The sequence below is a fragment of the Neovison vison genome, chromosome X (assembly GCF_020171115.1).
Source record: "Neovison vison isolate M4711 chromosome X, ASM_NN_V1, whole genome shotgun sequence".
Taxonomy (NCBI): Eukaryota; Metazoa; Chordata; class Mammalia; order Carnivora; family Mustelidae; genus Neogale; species Neogale vison.
In genome coordinates, this window is record NC_058105.1 from 29,733,048 (window position 1) to 29,759,353 (window position 26,306).

At 47.8% G+C, this 26,306-nt stretch overlaps 1 protein-coding gene, 1 long non-coding RNA gene, 1 other non-coding gene and 1 pseudogene across 4 annotated transcripts in view; 2 read left to right on the forward strand and 2 right to left on the reverse strand.

The window, feature by feature from the left end:
- LOC122897552 overlaps positions 1-15,128 on the reverse strand; it is a 45,440-nt gene extending 30,312 nt beyond the window's left edge. The window contains exons 1-2 of one of the 2 annotated variants that reach the window (XR_006382550.1): positions 15,073-15,128; positions 5,741-5,997 (exon numbers count right to left, since the gene is read on the reverse strand). This is a non-coding gene — a long non-coding RNA (uncharacterized LOC122897552). Of the gene's footprint in view, positions 1-5,740; positions 5,998-14,726; positions 14,871-15,072 lie in introns of those variants that run through there. The other variant, XR_006382549.1, reaches the window with a different exon arrangement.
- Positions 15,129-15,196: 68 nt separating this feature from the next.
- On the forward strand, positions 15,197-19,734 carry RPL39 (ribosomal protein L39). Its single transcript, XM_044235799.1, has 3 exons — positions 15,197-15,298; positions 16,913-17,016; positions 19,481-19,734. Exons 1-3 carry the CDS (start codon positions 15,296-15,298, stop codon positions 19,527-19,529), a joined length of 156 nt encoding a protein of 51 aa, XP_044091734.1. The 5' UTR covers positions 15,197-15,295; the 3' UTR covers positions 19,530-19,734.
- Positions 18,866-18,997, forward strand: LOC122897857. Its single transcript, XR_006382686.1, has one exon. It is a non-coding gene; the product is annotated as a small nucleolar RNA SNORA69 (small nucleolar RNA).
- A 3,761-nt stretch (positions 19,735-23,495) lies between the features above and the next one.
- On the reverse strand, positions 23,496-25,156 carry LOC122897166 (annotated as a pseudogene).
- Positions 25,157-26,306: the final 1,150 nt, after the last annotated feature.

Below are 26,306 nucleotides of genomic sequence, written 5' to 3' on the forward strand. Positions count from 1 at the left end.
ACCAAAGCATGTTTAGAAGCCAAAAGGAAACCTCAGAAAGACCCAAGGGAAGCGATTGTCAGCTAGGTCTCCTGGGAAGGCAGGTGAAAGCAGGACAGCACAGGGGAGAGAAGGAGAAGCAGGAGAAGCAATGCCCCGCAGCCGCCAGTCCTGAGCTGGTGTCACTTGCCTCCCTCCCCAGCCTGGGACCTGCAGCCAGGCCTCTCGAGGCTGTGTTCCCATCAACACCTCCCCCGTTTGTCCTACTCACCCTTGCCAGTCCGGACTCGGTAAACTGCGCTTCCCTACGCCCCTTAACATTTTTCCATTTACGTATTCACTTCAGCAAACATGATCACCGACAGTAGGCTAGGTCCCGGGGGTCCAGGACCCAAGTCCTTATCTTTGAGAAACCATGGTCTGGTGGTGGCAAGAAGCAACTAGAAATAACCAGAGCATGGTGCACCATGTAAGGAGGGCTAGGATGGCACGGCCAGGTGTGGGCATCACCTGCCCCTAAGCTGCCAAGTGTTGCTGGAGAAAACCCCTCAACCAGTGAGACCACAGGCGGGCCCTCCGTCCTGCCCAGCAGTTTAAATCGCACCAACTTCCTTTGCCACAGGGCCACCTTGCTCTCCCTGGCGGGCTCCCCGGGCTCTCCTGGGAGGGAGGGGGCGAGGACCACTTCCTCATATCTCATCATTTAAGGTCTCCGTGAACAGCTGCTGCAAACAACAGGAAAGTAAGCATTCGTTCCGTTTTGCCTACTTCAGATAAAGGTTCAGTTTGTTTTGGGGGATAACGACAGGACGGAGACAACTGAGATGCTGGATATCAGAACGTCCGTGGAACACCTCCAGCGTGCTGGCATGAAGACTACAAACTACGGTAGCGAACAAGGTCCCCGCCCTCGTAATACTTAAAACCCCGGAGCGCTTGCTGCTCTGGTGGACAGTGATGCGAGGGAAGCAGGCAGAAAAATTCAAAGAGCGAGGGCAGTGGGGTTAGGTCTTCAAGGCAGTGACGAATGGATGGCTTTGGGTACTCAGGCCTTCAAAATCGGGACCCACACTCCTTTTCCGGCAGGCAGACAGCAGGTAGTCCCGAGGTAGTAATTCAACTCCTAATTAGTGAAGATCTAACTCTCTGTGCTATTCACAGATGCTACCTTTAATTCCATAGTTGGAAGGTTAGTAAGAGTTTTGTGGCCCATTCGTTACTATACAGAAACTCTGCACTTTTTTTTTTAATAGATTTTATTTATTTGACAGAAGCAGCGAGAGAGGGAACACAAGCACGGGGAGTGGGAGAGGAAGCAGGCTTCCTGCTGAACAGAGAGCCCAAAGTAGGGCTCAGGGCTCGATCCCAGGACCCTGGGATCATGACCTGAGCCGAAGGCAGACACCTGGGCCACCCAGGCGCCCCAGAAACTCTCTATGTTTTATCTTTTTATGGGTCCTGCCCAGAATTTTCTTTATAATCTCTGGGGCTGTATTCCATACCACAAAAATCTATTATCACCACTTACGTCATTATTAAAGAAAGCAAGGTAGCAAAGTTAGGTTCCCATGTGAATTCTTGGAGAGAATATATTGACAGCTACATGCATAGGATTAGCCATCCTTAGAACACTCACATTTATTCAATCACCAAATAATTTTCAGTAATTATCAAGTTCCTACTATGGAGATGGGTAAATACATAATTGTTCATTATTACTGTAATGTATGGCATAACATCTATATTTCTAGACTTTGAGTATCTCTGGCCCGGACCACCCCCCTAACCTCAGATGCAGCTGCCTACTAGACATCTATGCCCAAATGACCGCCACGTATCTCTGGTCCCAAACTGAACTTAGGTTCCTCCCCATCCTGTTTCGTCGAGGATGTCAAGCCCCTACCCACTAAGCATGGAGGGTCACAGCTGACTCCATCCTCACTCCCTACAGCCAATCACTGTATCGTTTGTGCAATTCCTCTCCCCGCAACTCCCTTCACTGCCCTTGTGCGGGTTCCCATTATTCATTCATTCATTCATTCACTACTTCTTGAGCATACACCATGAGCCATGTATGTTCTAGTTCCATCAGTGAACAAAACAAAATTCCTGCCTTCATGGAGCTTATATTCAAGTGGAGAAAGTAAATAAAACAAGCAAAATAAGCATTATCAGAAAGTAACAAGTGTGGGACTCCTGGCAGTCTCCGTCTATAAATATAGATGTTATGCCATACATTACAGTAATAATGAACAATTATGTATTTACCCATCTCCATGGAGCATGTGACTCTTGATCTTGGGGTTGGGAGTTCGAGCCTCATGTCAGGTGTAGAGATTACTTAAAAAGTGGGACGCCTGGGTGGCTCAGTGGGTTAGGCCGCTGCCTTCGGCTCGGGTCATGGTCTCGGGGTCCTGGGATCGAGTCCCGCATCGGGCTCTGCTCAGCAGGGAGCCTGCTTCCCTCTCTCTCTCTGCCTGCCTCTCCATCTACTTGTGGCTTCTCTCTGTCAAATAAATACATGAAATCTTAAAAAAAAAAAAAGAAAAAGTGGCAGGTGCTTGAGAGAAATAAGAAGTCAGGGAGGGATGCCTGGGTGGCTCAGGGCATCTGCCTTCGGCTGGGGTCGTAATCCCAGACTCCTGGGATCAAGCTCCAAGTTGGGCTTCTTGCTCAGCAGGAAGCCTGCTTCTCCCTCTCCAGCTCCCCTGTGCTTGTGTTCCCTCTATCGCTATCCCTCTGTCATAAATTAAAAATAATAATAATAATAAGTCAGGGAAAGGGAATATGATGTTCATGGTTGGGGGTTGAAAGGCCTAAATGAGAAGGTGACTTCGGAGTAAAGACTTGAGAAGGAAATGAGGGAGCTAGCTCCATGGGTATCTGGAGGTACAAGCCTCCAAAGGAAAAATTATGTGAAAAAGCCCTGGGGTAGGAATGTGCCTGGCCTGCTCAGGAACAGCAAAGAGGCCATGACAGCTGGAGTAGAATGAGCAAAGAGAAGGTCTGCCAAAAGGGATGGAGTAAAGTCAGAGAGCTAACAGGGGCAAGATCCTACAGAGTCAAGACTTTCCTCCCCAGTGATATAGGAACCATCACAAATTTTGAGCAAGGTGTGATATAATCTGACTTGATCTTATAAAATAAAAGGATCACTCTGGCTGCTGTGTTGAAAACAGACCAACGCAAGGGAAACAAGGACTAAGGATTAGCTATTGCAGTAATCCAGTGGAGAAATGATGGTCGCCTGGACCCGGATAGTGGCAATGGAAGTAGCCAGAAGTGATCACATTCTGAACATATTTTGTCACTAGAGCCCACGGAATTTGCTGACTGATCAGATTTGGGGGGTGAAAGAGTCAAAGATTATTTAAGCAACTGGAAGGATGGAGAAAGAATTCCGATGGGGAAGACTGCAAGAAAAATGGTGTGTGTGCGTGTGTGTTTGGAGGTGCAGGGGGCTACCGGGGGCACCCAGCTGTGGACATGTGAAGCCATGAGACTGAGATCACTGGGACAGTAAGCACGGACTGAAGGGAAGAGATTCGAGGGATGAGGTATGGAGTGCTCAAGCGTTTAGACGTGAGATAGAGCGCCAGAGAAAGAGATTCTGAGGAGCAGTCAGCAAGAGAGGGCCTTACTTCAAGTGAAGGCAGTATTTCAAGGAGAAGTCAACTAAGACAAATGTAGCCGATAGATCGAATAAGATCCTAACAGAGAAATTAACTTGGGATTTAGCAACAGAGAGGTCACTGGTGATCTTGGGCAGTTTCAGTTCGAGTGCTTGGTGAAACCTGATTGGAGGGGACGGGCACCCACTAGGATGCCTATCAAATTATTTCTGGGGCATGGCGCGCCTGGGTGGCTCAGTGGGTTAAAGCCTCTGCCTTCGGCTCAGGTCATGATCCCAGGCTCCTGGGATAGAGCCCTGAATTGGGCTCTCTGCTCAGTGGGGAGCCTGCTTCCTTCTCTCTCTCTGCCTGCTTCTCTGCCTACTTGTGATCTCTGTCTGTCAAATAAATAAATAAAATCTTTAAAAAAATAATGTCTTTTTAAAAAATTATTTTGGGGCACCTGGGTGACTTAGTTGTTAAGCATCTGACTTCAGCGTGGGTCATGATCCCAGGGTCTTAGGATCGAGCCCCGAGTCGGGCTCCCTGCTCCTCGGGGAGCCTGCTGCTCCCTTTCCCACTGCCTCTGCTGTGTTCCCTCTCTCGCTGTGTCTCTCGCTGTCAAATAAATAAGTAAAATCTTTTTTAAAATTTTAAAAAATGATTTTTAATGGGAAATAACCAACATTCGCAAGAATGTGGGAAATTGGAACATTCCTACATTACTGGGAGGAGTGTAAAATGGTGCAGCAATTGTGGAAAAAACAGTCTGGCAGTTATGCAGAAGGTTAATCGTTAAGTTGATAAGAGAGCATAGGACCCAACAATTCCACTACTAAGTATATACCTCAAATCACTGAAAACAGGTACTCAAACAGATAACCGCATGCCGGCATTTACAGCACAATTCACTATGGCCAAAAAATGGAAGCCATCCTAGTGTCTGTCAGCTGCAACAAAATGATAACGTCCATGGGGTGGAACGTTGTTTAGCTGTAAAAAGGAACAAAGTAGAACACATGCTGAGGACAGAGAAGAGGCTCGAAACTGCCATCCCGGCCACAGGCTGACCAGCTGTGGACCACACCTGGTCCCTACCCTTGGGTATACAGCCTGCAAACTAAGAAGGGTTTTTGTATTTTTATATGGTTGAAAAAAAAAATCAGAAGAATTGCTTGCAACAGCCACAAATTCTCTGCAATTCAAACAGCACCCGTAACTAAAATGTTATTAGGACGCGGCCACACCCCTCGATGTCCTTGTGTCTGGCAGCAACCGCGGAGCTGAATGGTTGCAGCAGGCATGGGTCGCCTGGGAAGTTTAAGATATTTACCAGCGGGGACGCCTGGGTGGCCCAGTTGGTTAAGCGGCTGCTTTCGGCTCAGGTCATGATCCCAGCGTCCTGGGATCGAGTCCCACATCGGGCTCCTTGCTTGGCAGGGAGCCTGCTTCTCCCTCTGCCTCTGCCTGCCACTCTGTCTGCTTGTGCTCGCTCTCGCTCCTCTCTCTCTGACAAATAAATAAATAAAATCTTAAAAAAAAAAAAAAAGATATTTACCAGCGGAGGAGTTATCCAGCCTCCGGTCTAGGCCCTTGCTACTCAAAGTGTGGCTCCATGGCCCAGAAGCACACACATTACCCGAGAAGTTGTCACAAATGCAAACTCCAAATCTGTGTTCTGCCAAGAACCCCAGGTGACTCGCTTGCGCCCTGAGAGCCTCTGCTCTAGGAGAACGGGAGTGAGGCCGGATGAGAAGGACGGAGGGCCAGTGCTGGGGGCAGCCGAGGCAGTGAGCGGCAGCAGAGTGAGAATGGGCTAACGCCAAGGTCAGAGGTACGGGGAGGGATCAAGTGGCTGCGGGGTGGGGAGTACGCGATCACCGGAGGAGAGGAGGCAAGCGGCTGGGTGCATCCGCATGCATGTTGCACTCCCCGAGAACTGGGACGACAGTGGTGTCCGAGAGAGGGCCAGCGAGGCAGGAGCTAAGTCGGCAAGGAATGGGAGGGAGACTCAGGAACCGCAACAAAAGAGAACACAGCCCCAACCCCCTCCATGGGTCTTTGTTTCCACTCCTACCGCTGCCCTCACATGCTCTCCACACAGCCTCCGGGCAGGATCTCTCTAAAACACCTCCATGAGCCCCACTTACCTTCCAAAGCTTTCAGTGACTTCCATTTGCCTTCGACTGTTATTTTGAAACCATTCTGAGGAACCTTCTGGCTGGGCCAAAGTGCTTCAGGGGTTCCTCAAAACAAGAAGTGCCCAGGCCAAACAATGAAGATGTAAACTGCCCCAAGGAGCCCGTTCCTGTATGTTGGCTGGTTGATGTATCAGACCCCATTCATTCATTCTTCAGACGATTACTGAGCACCTTCTGTGAGGCAGGAGTCGGCTCAGGGAAGATAACTGCGAACAAAAGACAAGACCTCACAGGATTTTCATTCTAGGGAGGGAGGCAGACAAGAAAAAAAGAAAACATATGCCAGCCAGATATGTTCTATGGAGAAGACAAAGCAGGAGTAGGGGCAGGGAATGCTGGATCGGGGAGCAGAGGCTGCCATTGTAGACAGACCAGTGGTTAGGGAAAACCTCACTGGGAAGGCGACATGCGAATCAAGCTTTCGAGAGACTGACGGAAGAAGCTTCCAGATAGAGGGCACAGCGAGTGCAAAGTCCCCTGAGATGGGATTGTCACTGGCCAGCACGGCTGAAGCAGAGTGAAATGAAGGCAAGAGTGGCTGGAGAAGTCAGAGGTAAGGATGGGAGGGTCTGATAGTGTGTGCCCCTTGGAGGCCACTGTAAGGACTTGGATTGTCATCCAGAGTGAGGTGACGAGCCATTAGGGCCACTTTAATACGAGTGACACACATGGGACAGGTTTTTAACAGGATCACTCTGGTTGCTGTACTGAGAAGAAACTGGAAGGGGTGGGGTCAAAAAGGGAGGAGGGGGTGCCTGGGTGGCTCAGTCATTAAGCGTCTGTGTTGGCTCAGGTCATGATCCCAGAGTCGTGGGATTGAGCCCCACATCAGGCTCCCTGCTCAGTGAGGAGCCGGCTTCTCCTTCTCTCCATCTGCCCCCCCACCTGCTTATACTATCTCTCTCTCTGTCAAATAAATGAGAAAGGAATCTTTAAAAAAAAAAAAAAGGAGAAGGAGAAGAAGTAGTAGTAGCAGAAGTAGAGGTCAAAGTCGAAGTCAAAGTCGAAGTCACAGCTTGTGGGCCTCCAGGATCAAGCTCAGCCACCCGGGCCTAACCTGGGAGGCCTGGGATACTGGGTCAGGGTCTGACACCTTTGCAAACATAAGAGTTCCCTCTTCCTGGAAAGCCATCCCTCACTCCCTTTCTCTGTCCCTTCCCATTCCTTCATCAGGATTTCCCTCAGGCAGCCACTTCTCTGAAGACCTTTTCCCTGACCTTCCCCTTCCCCGGACTGGGGAAAGGAGTACTCGGTGCTCTCCTGGGATCCCATTCACCGCTCCCAGCACGTGGGCCACCCTGGGCTGGAAATGACAGTACCGTCCATCCCGCTACTGCACACGGTACAGGCATGCGACTTGTCCAGCGCGTGCACACATCTGTTCCGCATCCTCTCCGCTTCCTCCAGAGGCCTTCACCCCCTGCACAAGGCCGGGGTGCCTCATTTCCTGCACTCCACCCCACCTGCCACGGGCCCCCTTGCTCTCGTCCATCCTCGTCATGGGCTCCCTCTTGGATGTGCCTGGGGCTACTTTTATCATAGGAAGACAGGGGTGGGGCTTATTCAAATGATATGAATATCTGAGGTGTCATGAAAATGAAAATATTCGGGGAGCACCTTGGTGGCTCAGTCGGTTGAGTGGCTGACTCCTGGTTTCGGCTCAGGTCACGACCTTGGGGTCATGGGATTGAGCTCCGGGCTGGGCTCCACGCTCAGCAGGAGAGTCTGCTTGAGATTCTTTCTTTCCCTCCCCTTCTGTCCCTCCCCCTGCTCCTGCTCGCTCACTCCCCCTCTCTCAAATAAATAAATAAATCTTAAAGGAAGAAAAGAAAAAAAAAAGAAAATGTCCAGATATTTCCCCAAAGAAACAATGGAGGGAGAACTCAGCAGCTAAGAAAAATTACCTACGGGAACGAAATAGCCGATGGGGTGGCTGGGGCCGACTGGGATGGCAGAAAAGCCGTCTGTGAACCGTTTCATCTACAGCTTTGTCTGTAGACCCAGGTCGATGTGTTTTGAACTTTACATTGAAACAGAATACCCACACAGAAAAGTGCACAGACCCAGAGGGTACAGCTAGATGAACCACCACAAAGGCAAACACACCCACGGATACAGCACCCAGAGCGAGGAACGGAATATGACCAGCGCCCCCCACCCTGCAAGGGATCACCACTACCCTGACTTCTCAAGGCACAGGGTCCATTCTCCTGGCTTGGGTCTTTCCGTAAATGGAATCACACAGCACCTGCGCTTTTGTCTGGCTTCCTTTGTACCACGTGCTTGTGGATGTTTATGAGATCAGCAGGGCCACCCTGGGTAGCTGGGAGTTTGTTGTCATTGCTGGAGAGGAAAGGGTGGCAAATGTTTTAGTGACTTTTTTTAAAAAAGATTTTATTTATTTATTTGACAGAGAGATCACAAGTAGGCAGAGAGGCAGGCGGGGGTGGGGGGAGCAGGCTCCCCGCCGAGCAGAGAGCCCGATGCGGGACTCGATCTCAGGACCCTGAGATCATGACCTGAGCCAAAGGTAGCCACTTAACTAACTGAGCCACCCAGGCATCCCAAATATTTACAGAACTTAGAAACTTAATTTACAAAAAACATTGTCTCTTCATGTTTTCCGTCTTCCCTCCCACTGCAGGAAATGACTTCTTTTCAAGGGAAGCTTCTCTCCAATGCCCTTTAGCCTGCCATGTGTTCCCACTATACCTGCGCTTCCTTGCAACTTTAATCTCTCTCCTTCCCATCGTCTTCTGCACAGACCTACCAAAAACAACCAGCTCTTGAGCTCACCACCCTAAGGATCCTTCTTCATCTCCTTCTCTTCCCGCGCAAACATCTTAAAAGCATCTCCGTCCCCTCAAGCCCCTCCCCACCTCACTGCTCACTCTCTCCCCTTCTCACCACCTTCCTTGCCACCCATCTGTAGGGGCCCACCTTTCACAGGCACCAGGGAGCACCTGAGGGCAAATCCTGGAGCCTCTTCACAGCCCTTGTCCCTTCTGAAACCTGTGGGACCCAGCTCTGGTAGACTCTGGCCTCCGAAACTTGCCTCCCGCACTCTGGTGACATGCTGCATCTTTGGCTACAGCGCTCTCCTCCCCAAGTGCCCGTGTCCTCATCCCACCTGTATTCATCTGCTACAGCTACCCTAATAAAACGCCGGACTGGGTGCCGCAAACGACGGAAACATCTCATGGTTCTGGAGGCTAGAAGGCCACAGCCAAGGCATCAGCGGGTCTGGTTTCTCCTGAGGGCTGACTGGCTTGCAGAGGGCCGGCCACCTTCCACTGTGTTCTCACATGGTCTCTGAGCATCCCTGCTGTCTTCCTGTGTGTCCTACTCTCTTCTGATAAGGACACCAGGCAGATTGGACTAGGGTCCACAGGAGCAAGCCTCATCTTAACTAATTCACCTCTGTTAAGGCCCTGCCTCCAAACAGTCACATTCTCAGGGACTGGGCTAGGGCTCCCACATACAAATTATAGGGGAACTCAAGTCAGCCCATAACACCACTGCCCCCCTTCTAAGGCTGGATTCAAATGCCACCTCCTCCCCTAGCCGGCAATCGGCACCCCTTCAACATTCTTGTAATAGTTTATTTGGTTCCTAGCACTGTTTGCCCTGTTACAACACAAGGGAATGAAATTAATCACGGCTGCCGTGTACGGAGCCAGACGGCGGTCATGGACCAGGTGGATATGAACGCAGGGCTTCGTAGGTGCTTGACGTGTCTGAGCGGTGACTGCGAAGCCTGCCAGAGCACTGGGAGTTAAGCAGTAGTGTTTATCCCCATTTTCTGGAAGGGAGAACTGAGGCATGGATAGGCTGGGCAACGGATCCAAGGTCATGTGGCTTGTGCGTTGCGCTGTTGGTATTCAGACTGTGGGCATCCTGGCTTCAGAGTCAGCCAGCCTTCACTTAGTGCCCTTTTCAGTTCAACAGACACCCGGGCCTACCATGTGTCGGGCTTGGGTCTTGGTGCTGGGGGTACGGGAGCAAACAAATCTGACAAAAAACAAAAAAACAAAAAACAAAACCCAAAACACTCTGCCCTCATGGAAGCTCGTGGTAATGGGACAGTTCTGTATTTTATCATGGTGGTAGTTCCGTGAGTTACACATGGGATAAAACTATATAGAACCAGACATACGCACACACAGACAAGTGCATATATAACTGGTGAATTCTGAGTAAACTCTTTGGATTGTTCCAATGTCAATTTCCAATGTCAATTCTCCTGTCAATTTACATTAGTGAAGCAAGACACGGACCCTCCAGCAGGCTGAGTGGAAGGTGCACAGGACTTCTCTGTAGGTTTGGGGGGGTTCTCATGAACCCCCGATTATTTCAAAATAAAAAGTTTAAAAAAGAGGTGCCTGGGTGGCTCAGTGAGTTAAGCCTCTGCCTTTGGCTCAGGTCATGATCCCAGCGTCCTGGGATCGAGTCCTACTTCGGGCTCTCTGCTCAGGGAGGAGCCTGCTTCCTCCTCTCTCTCTGCCTGCCTCTCTGTCTACTTGTGATCTCTGTCTGTGAAATAAATAAATAAAATCTTAAGAAAAAAAAGTTAAAAAAAAATCTCTCTGCCCCCACTGAGATTCATTCCGACGTGGAATTAGATGACCAGTAAGTGATATGACAGGCGGGAAGGTGCTAAGTATTACTGAGAAAAGCAGGGAGTGGGGCTATAGAATGTTGGGGGGAATGGTCTCTCTTAACTGGAAACATCTAAGCCTTGACTTGCAGGACAGGAGGAGACCAGCCACGGGCTACCTGGGGAAATGGGAGTCCCGGGCAGGGAGAACACCTAGGACTAGGCTGTGAAGAGAACTGTGTCTGGAGTGTGTAAGGAAGGACAAGGAGGTCCGTGAGGCTTTAGCAAACTAAGTGAGCGTTAGAATAGCAGGAGGTTGGGTCGGAGAGGTAAGGTAGTCCAACCAACTGGGTAGGGCTTTTCAGGCCATGGCAAATTTTTTTTTAAAAAAGATTTTATTTGTTACTTATTTGACAGAGAGAGATGCAGCGAGAGAGGGAACGCAAGCAGGGGGAGTGGGAGGGGGAGAAGCAGGCTTCCCACTGCACGGGGAGCCTGATATGGGGCTCGATCCCAGGACTCCAGGATCATGACCTGAGCTGAAGGCAGATGCTTAACCAACTGAGCCACCCAGGCGCCCCTCCTGTACTGTCTTTTATTAGGAGAGGGATAGGGAGCCACTGGAGAGTGTTGAGCAGAGGACTGATGTGATCTGCCTAAGGTCTTGAAAGGGTCACTCCAGCTGCTGTAGGAAGCCAGAACGGAAGAAGGGAGACCAGCGAGGAGCCTTAAAATTATCTAGGTGACAGCGGGTGGTTTGGACCCGTGCAGAGGTGATGAGAAGTCCTTGGGTTCTGGATACATCTCCAAGTCAAGCTGACCAGATCTGCTGACAAACCCGACGCGGGATGTGAGAGAGAAGAGTGGAAGATAAACTGTAGCCCAAGCCACAGGAAGAATGGAGGTGCCATTGTTTTAAATGGGGGACTTTAGAATAGAGAGCCCAGAAATAGACCCTCAACTCTATGGTCAACTAATCTTCGACAAAGCAGGAAAGAATGTCCAATGGAAAAAAGACAGCCTCTTCAATAAATGGTGTTGGGAAAATTGGACAGCCACATGCAGAGAAATGAGATTGGACCATTTCCTTACACCACACACAAAAATAGACTCAAAATGGATGAAGGACCTCAATGTGAGAAAGGAATCCATCAAAATCCTTGAGGAGAACACAGGCAGCAACCTCTTCGACCTCAGCCGCAGCAACATCTTCCTAGGAACGTCGCCAAAGGCAAGGGAAGCAAGGGCAAAAATGAACTATTGGGATTTCATCAAGATAAAAAGCTTTTGCACAGCAAAGGAAACAGTTAACAAAATCAAAAGACAACTGACAGAATGGGAGAAGATATTTGCAAATGACATATCAGATAAAGGACTAGTGTCCAAAATCTATAAAGAACTTAGCAAACTCAACACCCAAAGAACAAATAATCCAATCAAGAAATGGGCAGAGGACATGAACAGACATTTCTGCAAAGAAGACATCCAGATGGCCAACAGACACATGAAAAAGTGCTCCATATCACTCAGCATCAGGGAAATACAAATCAAAACCACAATGAGATATCACCTCACACCAGTCAGAATGGCTAAAATCAACAAGTCAGGAAATGACAGATGCTGGCAAGGATGAGGAGAAAGGGGAACCCTCCTACACTGTTGGTGGGAATGCAAGCTGGTGCAACCACTCTGGAAAACAGCATGGAGGTTCCTCAAAATGTTGAAAATAGAACTGCCCTATGACCCAGCAATTGCACTACTGGGTGCAAAGATACAAACATAGTGATCCAAAGGGGCACATGCACCCGAATGTTTATAGCAGCAATGTCTCCACAATAGCCAAACTATGGAAAGAACCTAGATGTCCATCAACAGACGAATGGATAAAGAAGATGTGGTATATATACACAATGGAATACTATGCAGCCATCAAAAGAAATGAAATCTTGCCATTTGTGACAACATGGATGGAACTAGAGCGTATCATGCTTAGCGAAATAAGTCAGGCAGAGAAAGACAACTACCACATGATCTCCCTGATATGAGGAAGTGGTGATGCAACATGGGGGCTTAAGTGGGTAGGAGAAGAATAAATTAAACAAGATGGGACTGGGAGGGAGACAAACCATAAGTGACTCTTAATCTCACAAAACAAACTGTGGGTTGCTGGGGGGAGGGGGGTTGGGAGAAGGGGGGTGGGGTTATGGACATTGGGGAGGGTATGTGCTTTGGTGAGTGCTGTGAAGTGTGTAAACCTGGCGATTCACAGACCTGTACCCCTGGGGATAAAAATATATGTTTATAAAAAATAAAAAATTTTAAAAATAAATAAATAAATAAATAAATGGGGGGACTTTGAGGGACCTTGTTGGGTGGGTGGGGGGAGGAAGATCAGGAGGGCTATTGGGGACATATTAAGTTTAAGGCATCTAACTGGATATTAGACATGTAATTGACATCTAATTGGATGTTGGGAAGGTAGCAGGAGTTCAAGGAAGGTCCAAGCTGGAGATATATGTTTGGGTATCATCAACCAAGAGAATTTAGAGCCTTGATAGTGGATGAAATTGTCAAAGGAGGGAGTGTATATAGAAAAGAGAAGAAGTCCAAAACTGAACCTTGGGGCTCTCTAGTGTCAAAAAGGAGTTGAGATAAGGAAGAATCAGCAAAAGAAACAGAATGGGTAGCATGCAAGGAAGAAGGAAATCCAGGTAGAATGAAGAGCGCCCCTATAAAGCTGTAAGAATTAAAAAGATTATTTACCCTCCCTGGTACCTGCTCTACCTGTTCCCGGTGGCCCTGAGGGGACACAGGCTGAAGAGTGGGAGTCAGAGGGGGAACTGGAGGCGAGCTGGAGGGGGAGCGGAGGGGAGCAGAGGAGGAGCTAGTATGCGGGTTGAAATGTCAGAGAGAGATCACAAGTAGGCAGAAAGGCAGGCACAGAGAGAGAAGGAAGCAGGCTCCCCGCTGATCAGAGAGCCAGATGCAGGGCTCCATCCCAGGACCCTGGAATCATGACCTAAGCTGAAGGCAGAGGCTTTAACCCACTGAGCCACCCAGGTGCCCCAAAATTGATTAAATTTATTTTAAAAGTCTTCTTAACATAGTTCTCCTTATGGGTCTAATAACTATAGTTGATCCTTGAACAATGCAGGGATTAGAGGTGTCAGCCTAGTGCAGTGGAAAATCTGCATGTAACTTTTTGACTCCCCCAAAACTTAATAGCCTACTGCTGACCAGAAGCCTTACTGATAATGTAAACAGTCGGTTAACACGTATTCTATACATTATACATCTTATATACTGCATCCTTAAAACAAAGTAAGCTAGAGAAAAGTTTATTAAGAAAATCATAAGGGGGCTCATGGGTGGCTTAGTCGGTTTGATTTCCGCGTAGGTCATGATCTCAGGATCGTTAGATCAAGCCCTGTGATGGGCTCTGCACTGGGCCTGGAGCCCGCTTAAGATTCTCCCTCTCTCTTCTTCTCCCTCTGCACATCTGCTCCCCTACTCTCTCTCTCTCAAAAAAAGGGGGGGAGCGCCTGGGTGGCTCAGTCGGTTAAGTCTCTGCCTTCAGTTCCGGTCATGATCCCATCCATGGTCCTGGATCCAGTCCCATGTCAGGCTCCCTGGTCAATGGGGAGTCGGCTCCCTCTCCCTCTGCCGCCCCCCCTGCTTGTGCTCTCTCTCTGTCAAATAAAATCTTTTTTTTAAAAAGGAAAACACATTTATAGTTCTGTACTGTATTAATAGAAAATATCCACCTATAAGTGGACCCATGAAGTTCAAACCCATATTGTTCAAGGGTCTACTGTACTGTAATTCCAAAGAAGTGATGAGTGTATAAATGATATTTCAAGAGGCCTCCATCAACTGCAATGTAATATGAAACCATCTTTATTTCCACTGGTGACAAAGTCACAGGTACTATTAATGCCACTACAGTTTGCTGTCTACGTTTGTAAATAAAGAAAGGGTTAAATTTCAGACAGTTTGATAATAACGAAGTTGTGATTTTTGTTTTCCCATCCAAGTTCATGTATTCTGTGAATTCTATCCATGGACCATTTGTGGACCCCAGGTTAGAAACCCTCACCTTAATCTACTGGTACAAAACCGCTTGAGGTGACTGCAAATGCACAGAGAGGTTTTTGTTTTTTAAATGTAGAGAAAAAAAACCACGAAAACGGGAATCATTAACATCCAAAACGTATGCCATTAGTTCCCATACATTTTGCAAAGTGGGTTAAAAGTCTGGCATTCCTAGCAGCCAAGGAAAAGGTTGTCCCGAACTTTCTCCGCTCAGACCTCGATTAGCAACCTCCTGCCTGGGCTTACCGGACCCTCCTAGGGCAGCCCCCGCCGCCGTCTTTTGCTTCCTCCATCATCACCATCCCTTCCCGTCCAGCGCGGCCCGGCCAGATCAAGACAGGGCCGAGATGGGCGCTGCCGGGCCAACCTGCGGAGGTTAGCCGTCCGGTCTCTCCCTCCTAAACCCCGGACCGAAGGCGCTTGTACTCGGACGTGACGTCTCCCCCGCCCGCCCTGGACATTAGCCCCGCCCGCTCTGCTCCCTCCGCCTTCGGGAAGGGCTCCCCCTGTGGCATCTACCACGGGCTGTGGGCCTCACCCACGAAGCACGGTGCCCTTAGCACACTGACAGGCTCCCGAGGAACGCACTTACGGAAGTGTTGCAAAGCGAATCCTTTTTCTCACCCACAGACCCGGTTTGCCAAATTCCCACGGCAGCTCGGACGAACGCGGGGGCGGAGCGGGGGATTTAAGCCTCTGGCTCTGGCTTCTAAGCTCCGCCCTCCGCTGCGTCTTCTAAATACGTCCTTCCGGCTGTTTCTTCCTTTCTCTTTTTCGCCGCCATCCTGCTGTGTGCTGCGCGCTGTTAATTGACCATGGTAAGTTCATCCGTTCCCATCGGCTCCGGGGTGGTTTCCCGAAACCTGAGGTCTCTGCGAGCTCGCCAGCGCCGCACTCTGCATCGAGGTGCGGGGGCCCTTTTAAAGCCTTTTTCCAGGGAAGGTCGAGTTGGGCCCACCGCTCCAGTCCGCGGGCCTGGCGGGAAGCTAGCAAGGGATTGGGGAGGGGCTGGCTACTTTGGCGATGTGAGGGCCGAGGGGTGGTGCTTTGTGCGCCGCCCCGGCTAGCAGGGCTTCCCACTGGCCTTCGCCCTTCTGGAGCGAACTGTGGTTCTGGGGTGGGGGGGGTGTCCACTCCAGAAATCGTGGCCAGACAGTGGGGTGCCCGCCGCATGTGCCAGGCATCGAGAAGGAAATGGGGTCTGCTGGTTTTTTGGAAGTTTTTTAAGGTGGCGCCCAGGATCATACCACGTTAGGAGCTTACGGGACTTGTTAGTGCTTTGTTCAGGGACTTAGCATCTCCCCTTGGAAGCACCTGGAAAGGGTGCCGCGGTGTGGATCTGCGTGCCATTCGGGCGTTCTTAGTAAAATGCCAGCTGCGGACAATTGTGGTCATGGGTTTTACCTGTGATCGTTTTCTGAGAAATTAAAATTGCTGTATGTTTCGGGGTATGGAGAGGGATCGGTATCTGGTTTTTTTAGTTGGCAGGAAATTTACAGCTGCTCTAGTGAGCTGGAAGACAAGGATGTAGTCTTTGCCTTCTTTATAATGGGCCCCTGTTATGCAAGGTGCAAGGGTGTGTTGGACCACGTTAGCCAGACTTGAGACTACCACTCCTGCCATTTCCGGATTGTACGGCAAACGGAGGAGCGGGAGTGGACGAGGTTGGACTTGGATGACCCAAGCTCTTAAAGGCAAAAAATGAAATGAGAAATTGGGAAAGTCGTCCTTGAAAATATATTTGAACAGAGTAGAATTCATGCCAAAATGATAAGGGGCGGGGAGACGCTTGGGTGGCTCAGTCGTTTAAGCGACCCACTCCTGATTTCGGCTCCGGTCATGATCTCAGGGTCCTGGGATCCAGGCCTGCATCTGGCTCTGCCCTCAGCGAGGAATCGGCTCTGCCTGGGGACTGGCTCATCTTGCCCCGCCCCTCGCTCTGGCGCATGCGCTCTCCGTGTGGTTAGCTATCCCTGTTTTACATTGTGCACTGAAACTCCTTGACTTGGAAGCGCTAGGTTGTTCTGGTTGACAAAAAGCCGTGTTCTTCTGAGAAAACCAAGTTCTCCAGCCATCCCCAATGGTCCTCTGGGTCCTGGGGTGACAGCAGGGACAACTGGAAGTTATCCTAGCCTTGGAGCATGCATGACCTGGGTTTGGATCCCAGCTCTGTGCGTTAATACTCTGATTTGGGGTGGGTTACTTGCTTTCCTGACTTTTATTGCTGATTTTTACTCGAAAGCTGGGGATCATGGTATCTGCCTCCAGAAGTTGTGAGGAACAAAGCAAAGGAAGAATGAGTTTAGCATTGAGAACGTTGGTTTTGGTATAGGTGAAGCATTCAGATGTTTGTGGATTGAGGGCATCTGACTTTGAATCAGTGGAGCAAGCTCTCGGTGTTGCTGTCTAAATTGATTACATTTCCTTCCCAGTCTTCTCACAAGACTTTCAGGATCAAGCGATTCCTGGCCAAGAAACAAAAGCAGAATCGTCCCATTCCCCAGTGGATTCGGATGAAAACTGGTAATAAAATCAGGTAAGGACCCCCACAACCACCTGCTTGTTTTTGTGGTTGCTGTTGTATTTTATTTTATTTTTAGGTAATTAGGTTTTTGGTGTGCAGCAAAGCAAGGTTTATTGAGTGATAGCAAAGTGATAGTACAAAGCTCCTGAGGAGGGAGGGGACCCGAGAGGGTTGCCCTGTGGTCTTTTTTACAACGTGCTTCCTCCATGTTTCTGTACAGCAGCCCAGGCCACAGCTGGGATTCAGGGTAGACATGCCAGTATTTGTTAATTTCCTGTTGTTTTCAGTCTGTGCCAGAAGGTAAGGTGGAAGGCTGTCCTCCTCACTCATCACAGTGGGGAAGACCATGTTGCTCACTCAGTCCATCTTGAGGTGTTTATCTTTTTGAAAGATTGGGTGATTGCTCTCCACTGCAGAAGAAGTTGAATTGATGGTTTTGGGGAAAAGACATTATTCAAATGGCTACAGAGGGCCTCCAGGGTCACCTAGGCTAACAGGCAAAGCTAAACCTAAAACTCAGGTCTCCGGTGCACCTTTCAGTCTCACTGCTCTCTGGGGGGCCAGGTGGACCTTTAGACAGGTCTCCAAAGGAAGAAAAATAAGCATCAAAAATTGGTGGTATTTGCTCAGGGGCTTGCATCCAGTGACAAGCCCCTGTGTGTTAAACACCTTCCAGAACTTGGATTGGTTTAAAATGAAGTAGTAGATTTTTCTGGCTTTCCCAAATAAGTGAGCCCAAAAGACCACAAAGGAGGAGGAAGCAAATACTATTACCAAAATTTTTACTTGAAAAGCCTTTTTGTTTAAGCTGAGACCATAGAGCGGGCCTAGCCATTGGGTCCCTTTTCGCAAGTTAGACTTCGAAGCTGAGGAATGCCAAGATCGTGACTCCAGTATGGACTCTGATTTGATTAAAGTACAAGTCTAAGTGGGAATAGTTTGCTGGTTTGAAAACCAAGATGTGAATGTGGGGGCCTGTTTACTTAATTCTTCTAGCTGGTTAAAAAGACAAGTGAAAATCATACCCTTTCACCTTCTAGGCCAGTTAGTTGCTGCCTTTAGTTACTGTATACTGAACACCGGCCTGTATCATTTATATTTATATTAATAGATTAGAACTGCAGCTGGATCATAAATAAAACCCCTGGTGTTGCCATCAGAATGATGCTGAGAAAACCATTCGCTTGGCCAGATGGTTACTTTGGCAGCTCAGCCCTTGAATGCACATGATGGGTTTCTGTTGAGAATCTCAGCCATCCATAGTAAAGCCCTTTGATTTATTTAAAGATTTATTTATTTGGCATCGAGAGAGGGAACACAAGCAGGGGCAGAAGGAGAGGGAGAAGTAGGCTCCCTGCTTAGGGAGCCTGCTAAGCAGGGAGCCTGGTGTGGGGCTCAATCCCAGGATCCCAGTATCATGACCCAAGCCAAAGTCATATGCTTAAACGACTGAGCCACCCAGGCACCCTGTAAAGCCCCTTTTTAATGTGTTGGCGTGAACATGGGTTTCTCTGTCATACGCCCATCTGGTGGTGTGACCTGCTGTTCTTGGGTGTTGTGCGGTATGAAAAAAATGTGTGGTTAAAAGTGTACAACTCAGCCCCAGGGAACTGGCAACAGCTGAATGATCTTTCTGTTAAAGTCAGCTGTCTTGCAGCTTTTTAAAAGTGTCGAGGGGCACCTGGGTGGCTCAGTGGGTTAGGCCTCTGCCTTCGGCTTGGGTCACAATCTCGGGGTCCTAGGATCAAGCCCCGCATTGGGCTCTCTGCTCAGCGGGGAGCTTGCTTCTCGCTCTCTGTCTGCTTGTGATGTCTCTCTCTGTCAAATAAATAAATACAGTCTTTTTTTAAAAAGTGTATTAAAAGCAGGTTGCAATTACAGTGCTTCCTTTTGTGGACGTACTGACATTAGCCTGCTGAAAGAAAATCTGTGTCAGTCCTGTTTGATTTTGCCTTCATGAGGGTAAAGTCGTGACCGAGTGACACGGACAATTCTGAGGTAGCCTTAGCCCTGCAGATCTCTTGCTTTGATACTGAAATGATCGAGGGTGTTGACCTTTCATAAAACTGAATGTGGGGGCTTTTACTTGTGGGTGACCCATGGGTAGAAATGTTGCTTTGGATGAAGTTGGGGAGTGTTCGAAAGAAATGTGTCTGGGTCTAGCCCCCGGGGTATGAATCCAAAGTAGGTGGGGGTACTCTTGGGAGGGGGCGAGAGCTTCCCCACTGGTCCAGTCTCCTTTCCTAGCCTGGAATCCTTTTGAGAGGTAAAGATTTGAATTGATGAGTTCTTAAACACATCTAGCAAATCACTGTTGACTCTCCAGAGAGAGCGCCAAACCTGTTAAAGGAAGGGAAAATGGGACCCGTTGGCTTTCAAGGATTGTATGGTACTGACAAGGCAGGGTTTGTGGTGAATGGGGGCAGCGGAATTGAGGTCAGACTGCCCTCGTAACCTGCAGTGTCTTTCTGTGCAGGTACAACTCCAAGAGGAGGCACTGGAGGAGAACCAAGCTGGGTCTCTAAGGTGTCCCACATCACGCGATGACACACCTAATTGGCACCACGTATTTAATTAAGCTACTTGAGGATCATGTGTTCTATTCCATCACCCTGTAAACACCTTTCTGCCTGGCCAATAGATACCATTTATCAGCGAAAGATTTTTCTGTTACTATAGCTCTGCACCAGCGAGTTGGTTTGGTAATAAACGTGAGGCCTTTGAGCTGTACTGCTATTGTGTTTCTGATTTGTGAAGTACTGAATTCCCCCTCCTATTAGCTCACCAATGGAACTTGCTGCAGTGATAGATATGTCCCTTGACGACCAAGTATGTAAATTGTGGCTAGGGGGCGCCTGGGTTGGCTCGGTGCCTTAATTGCCTGCCTTAGTTAGGCTCCCATCATGGTTCTGGGGAGGGGGGTGGGGGGTCTCCTTGTCCCTCTGCCCCTCCCCCCACCCCACTCATGCTCTTTCTCAAACAAAATCTTAAAAAACAAAGCATGGCCAGTTTGAATAAAGAACTGATTTTTGAATTTTTATTTAATTTTAATTAAGAAGCTTCATTTGGCTGATGGCTCTTACACCTCGTGGGAAGTGAATATATGTGTCATCGTCATACCTGTGGGTATAGCACATTCTTTTTTTTTTTAAGATTTTATTTATTTGACAGACCACAAGCGGGCAGAGAGGCAGGCGGGGGGGGGGGGGACAGGCTCCCTGTAGGGCTCAATCCCAGGACCCCAGGACTCTGCCAAAGGCAGAGGCCCCAACCCTCTAAGCCACCCAGGCATCCCGGTATAGTGCATTTTTAAATAGCATCTTTATCTGCTGCTCTATGCCAGTTTTCTTTTACAAGTCTATATTTGTACACTTGATCTTAGCCAAAAGGCTGAGAAGTGATACAAGTCTATAACTGTAGAACATAATAAACAACTAAAGCTAATTTGATTTTTAAAATCAAAGTTCATTTGGTGATAATGAACTTTTTTAAAAAAGATTTTATTTATTTGTTTGACAGATCACAAGTAGGCAGAGAGAGAGAGGAGGAGGAAGCAGGCTCCCCACTCAGCAGAGAGCCTGATGCAGGGCTTGATCCCAGGACCCTGGGATCAAGACCTGAGCCGAAGGCAGAGGCATTAACCCACTGAGTCACCCAGGTGCCCCTGAACATTTTTTCTTCAAGATTTTATTTGACAGAGATCACAAGTAGGCAGAGAGGCAGGCACAGAGAGAGGGGGAAACAGGCTCCCTGCCAAGCAGAGAGCCCAACGCAGGGCTCAATCCCAGAACCCTGGGATCACGACCTGAGCTGAAGGCTTTAACCCACTGAGCCACCCAGGCGCCCTGATGATGAACATTTTTTTATAATAAAACTATAGTAAAATACATTTGATAGTTGAAACATAAAGCATCATTCATGTAAAAAATGTCATAGGTAAAATTTAATTAGAACATTCATAGTTCACAAAAGTGCATATATTTTGTTGATAGCTTATGAGAACAATATAAATTTACTCAAGATACAGAACAAAATTCAGTTAGGCTTGTCTTTTGTACTATAAAATTCTATGTTGAATCCACTGATATCTCTGTTAGATACACTTGAAATAATTAATTCAGACTACCAATGAACCGACATTATGTAGAGCCAAGATCTGTTGGTTTTACAGTACAACTAGTAATTATTTCACCAATCATTTAAATGAGAAATCTAGTTTAAACACCATGATATACACCCTTAGGATAATTAAGAAGCGCTAGCAGCTTCTGATTTCCATTTTCATGCATACATACAAGACAAGTCTGTATAGTTAAAATTGGAACAAAAAGTCAAACCCTGAAGTATTTTTACCCCAAGAGAAAAGTTCAGATATTAAAACTTGGTTTAAAAAAAAAAAAGTACATGGGGCACCTGGGTGGCTTGATTGGTTGAGCGACTGCCTTTGGCTCAGGTCATGGTCCTGGAGTCCCAGGATCATTTCCCTGCTCGGCGGGGAGTCTGCTTCTCCCTCTGATCTTAACCCTCCCATGTTCGCTCGCTCTTTCATTCTCAAATAAATGAAATCTTTTTTTAAATATTTCATTATTTGACAGAGATTACAAGCAGGCAGAGAGAACAGGGGAGGCAGGCTCCCCACTGAGCAGAGAGCCCGATGGGGGGCTCGATCCCAGGACCCTGGGATCATGACCCGAGCTGAAGGCAGAGGCTTAACCCACTGAGCCACCCAGGCGCCCCAAATAAATGAAATCTTAAAAAAAAAAAGTATGTGAAAGGATTTTTACTCAAAACGTCGAGCCTCTGCACCAACAAATGAAATTTGAGCTACATGTTCACATGTTGCCGATGTGGAGTCAAATTCCTATACCTCACAGAATAAAGCTGGAATGCCATGAACAAATGGTGGTGTAGGAGTGGAGGAACTTGGGTGAATTCAAAAGGTACATTGCATTACATAATGTGCAGTTAATAGTTCCGTGATAATCTGTCTAGTGGTAATGTGAACAAAATAGGTATTCTGAGTCAAGTGACCTTCTTTCAGTCCAAGACTTCTTGATCTTTACCATGGAGAGAAAATAACCAATTCCATAGCATGCACCCGTTAAAAAGGTACCCATTCTAGCCCTGCCATAAAATGAGTAACTGCTAGAGAAGTAGCCATAAGCCACAGGCAACTTAATACTTCACACACGGTCCCAGGTTTCTGTATACAGGCCTGTCGTACAGGGAAATCGGGTGAAGAATGGAAGTTAGCAGCCTTACCCTTCACTTGTTCTAAGTGGATGCATTGGAAAGTAATAAATAGCCTCATAAAATTAATAGCAATAAACTCTACCTGTCCAAGGTGAATGCAGGGTTCCTAGAAATCCCATTAAGGAAAAAATCAAGTATCTCATATAAAAAAGCACTCAAGTTGTCCTGCGTGTAAAAATCTCTTAATTTGGGTGCATTTTAAAATCCAGAATGATGCCTACTGCTCAAATACGTGAGAGTATAAAAGCACACCAACAAAACACACCAGCAACAAAAGGAATGATTTCCAGTGATATGGAAATGAGGGTGAGAAATTAAGGGAGTCCCACATACTACCAGTTACAGAACTGCCTTTTGCAACATTAAGTTATACACACATGGAATGAGACTAATGTGAGTAAATGTGAAAGCTGTAGGATGACAAGCTTTGAACTTGAATGGCTGTTAGAGTTTCTTAATTCAGGAATCTGGCTTCAGTGCTTGATGACATAGGAAGCAACTCCCCCAAACAGGCAGTCGGTTTGACTTATTAGATACTAGAGGGAAAAAAAAGCATTTGAAAAAATTACTCATATCAATGAGCACAGAGGAACAACATTAAAAAAAAAACATTAAAAAAGGAACATAGGAGCTGAGGTCCCCAAGCTACCAAAGGACAGAATCAGTCTTCTTCACATTAGAATTTAAAAAAAAATAGGTATGGGGCACCTGGGTGGCTCAGTGGGTTAAGCCTCTGCCTTATCTCAGGTCATGATCTCAGGGTCCTGGGCTTTCTGCTCAGCGGAGAGCCTGCTTCCCCCTCTCTCTGCCTGCCTCTCTGTCTACTTGTGATCACTATCTCTCTGTCAAATAAATAAATAAAATCTTTTAAAAAAATAGGTAAAGGGAACGCTAACTGGGCTCCGCACAGCTGGTTAAATATGGCAATGGCAACCACTTGGAACGGAAAAGATCTGGTCCTCTCAGTTCTGAGAAAGTGCTCTGACATCCAGTTCTGCAAAGACAAATAGCAAAAGCACATAATTTCATGAGCAAAGGCCCCTTTAAGACAAACCTCTGACAAACCAAAGTTTGTATTAACAATGATCAAACTACTGCTTTAGTAACATTTTAAGCTTGCGATTTTATTTTTCTCATGCCTACTGGAGGTCTCTGGTTCAGAGGTACATATGCTTTAAACTAGCCTGATTTACAAGTCCCTGTGGCATCCTTACTCCAAGGACATTCGGACAAAGGTTTCATAGTGTTATGATCGTTCCATCTTCTGAGAGTTTTTGATCTGGAGCATGTGTTTCTCTATTTCTGCTGTTTGCTACAGGTGCTAAGCTCACTTCATTAGAAGGGATTAAACCATTCTGTCCAGACTCAGAATTAAGTTCTGTTTATGTTAATGATTCGAGGCTCTCAGTATTAGGAACCGCTTTAGGAATCTGCTGCGGCGCTCTGTTACCTGCAATAATGTCATCCTCCTCGCTGTCCCCATCCTCGGGCTCAAAGCTCGGTTCTGCCTGCTGGGGTAGCCCAGGAGGCTTTTCTCTGTGGATGGGCCAGAGCTGCCTAAGTCTGACTATTCCGAACAACAGTATTCCTCTCGTTTCTGGGTCTCACGGGTATAACGAGGTTGTGGCTGTTGGCAATCATCATGTCTGTTACTTGATCAAGACTCTTCCCTGAAACTTCTATGCTGTTAACTTCTAAAACTTCATCATTAACAGCTAATAGTCTTTTTTTTAAGATTTTATTTATTTGATAGACCAAGATCACAAGTAGGCAGAGAGAGAGGAGGAAGCAGGCTCCTCTGTGCTTTGAGCCAGATGTAGTCTGGATATTAAAGATCCCTGGGACCTTCTCTAAGCCATGCGATGCGACCGTGACACTGGAGCCGTCCGGATGTAGAATCCCAAGGGCTTCTCAGTGCCCTGTTTGTAAAGACGAACCCTACAATGTGTTTCTTGGAGAATATCCACACCTGTAATAGAAGACACAGGTCTGAAGTCTTGGGGCATACCAATGACTATGTGTGGTTTTTTTCTGTGGTTGTCAGGAAGCAGTAGATTGGTTAAAACATGATTCATCAGGACGCCTGGGTGGCTCAGTGGGTTAAGCAGCTGCCTTTGGCTTGGGCCCTGATCTCAGGGTCTTGGGATCAAGTCCCACACCGGGCTCCTTGCTCAGCAGGGAGCCTGCTTCTCCCTCTGCCTGCTGTCCTCCGTGCTTGTGTGCATGCTCTCTTTCTGACAAATACATAAATAAAATCGTAAAAAAAAAATTCTTCTTTATTAGTTTGCCTGTACCAAAGGCACTGTAGTCTGTTTCTTAATATTTTTGTATAAAAATCCTGAGCAGTGAATTGGCCATTGAGATAGCTTTGTGATAATTATCATCATTATTTCTAGGTAGTAAGTCTCCATGGATGTCTGCGCAGCCTACTGAAACGTCAACATTGGGTATCTTTTTTTTTTCCAAAAGAGTTTAAGACTTTATTTATTTATTTGTCAGAGAGAGAGAGAGAACTCAAGTGCACAAGCAGGCAGAGCAGCAGGCAGAGGTGGAGAGAGAAGCAGGCTCCCTGCCAAGCAAGGAGCCTGATGAGGGACTCGATTCCAGGACCCTGGGATCATGACCTGAGCCGAAGGCAGCAGCTTAACCAACTGAGCCACCCAGGCGTCCCTAACATTGGGTATCTTATGAAAATGTTGCAGTAACCTGTAAAACTCAAATTCTCCAGGTTTTTTTTTTTTAATCTTTCCAGTGAAAACTGATGAAATTCAGCTCCAGACTTGCCCTTCACCTCCATGAAGCCTAGGCAGCCGCTGCCTGGCCCTAGCCGGTGGCATTGGTTCATGCTGAGGCCTGGCCACCCCTCGTGACCGCAGAGAGCAGGGAGCAAGTGTGCAGCTGGCGGGCTGGGGACATGCCACCCCACGTGCCGGGACCAAGGGGTGGACTAATGCCAGTCTTTTTTTTTAGATTTTATTTATTTATTTGACATAGAGAGACAGTGAGAGAGGGAACATAAGCAGAGGGAGTCAGAGAGGGAGAAGCAAGCTTCCCGCCGAGCAGGGAGCCCGACGCAGGGCTCAATTCCAGGACCCCAGGATCATGACTCCAGCCAAAGGCAGATGCCCAACAACTGGGCCACGCAGGCGCCCCTATGGGTCTTCAAAACAAGTAGGAATCCTCTGAATGGGGGGTTATCAAACTGGTCTGGTCTCGCAGAGCCTGTGAACTAAATTTCTGCATCTTTAAATGGTTGAGAGAAATCCAAAGACCATTTTGGCATTTACTAGATCTAGATTTACTGGGCGTTTGTGTGTCAAGCACTGTTCTAGGTACCTGGGAGCAGCTGGTAGGTAGACACCTGTATGTCAGGCTGGTAACAGACCACGACGGAAGCCAGAACAAACGTCCGGAAAAGGTGGGAAGGGAAACAAAAGTTTCCTAATTATGTGTGGAATGAAGGTGAAACTAGAGCAAGAGAAAGTGGGGAATCAAGTTTGGGGGCAATCCTATGTCTGGTTTGTAGGGACCCCGTAGCGGAGGCAACGAGTGGTAGGCGTGGCATGGCGCAGGGCTCCCCAGCCTCGCACCCCCCGTTAGCAGGCTCTGATGACCATAACCCTTAAGGACCAGTGATGACCAGAAATTGGAAGAGTGAGCTACAGTATACCAACTCACCAGCCTAGGAACCTGGGAGCTGTGGCTGTGTGGATGGCAGTAAGCGACAGCCTGCGACAGGTGTCCACAGGGCCAAAGTGGAGGGTCTTGGTCTGATCAGCAGTCGTGCATGTGATATTTTGGAATATTAAAAATACCTTTGCCTCAGGGTGCCTGGGTGGCGCAGTGGGTTAAAGCCTCTGCCTTCGACTCAGGTCGTGATCCCAGGGTCCTGGGATCGAGCCCCGCATCAGGCTCTCTGCTCAGCAGGGAGCCTGCTTCCTCCTCTCTCTCTCTGCCCACCTCTCTGCCTACTTGTGATCTCTGTCTGTCAAATAAATAAATAAAATCTTAAAAAAAAATACCTTCGCCTCACTCTTCAGAGGAGGCTG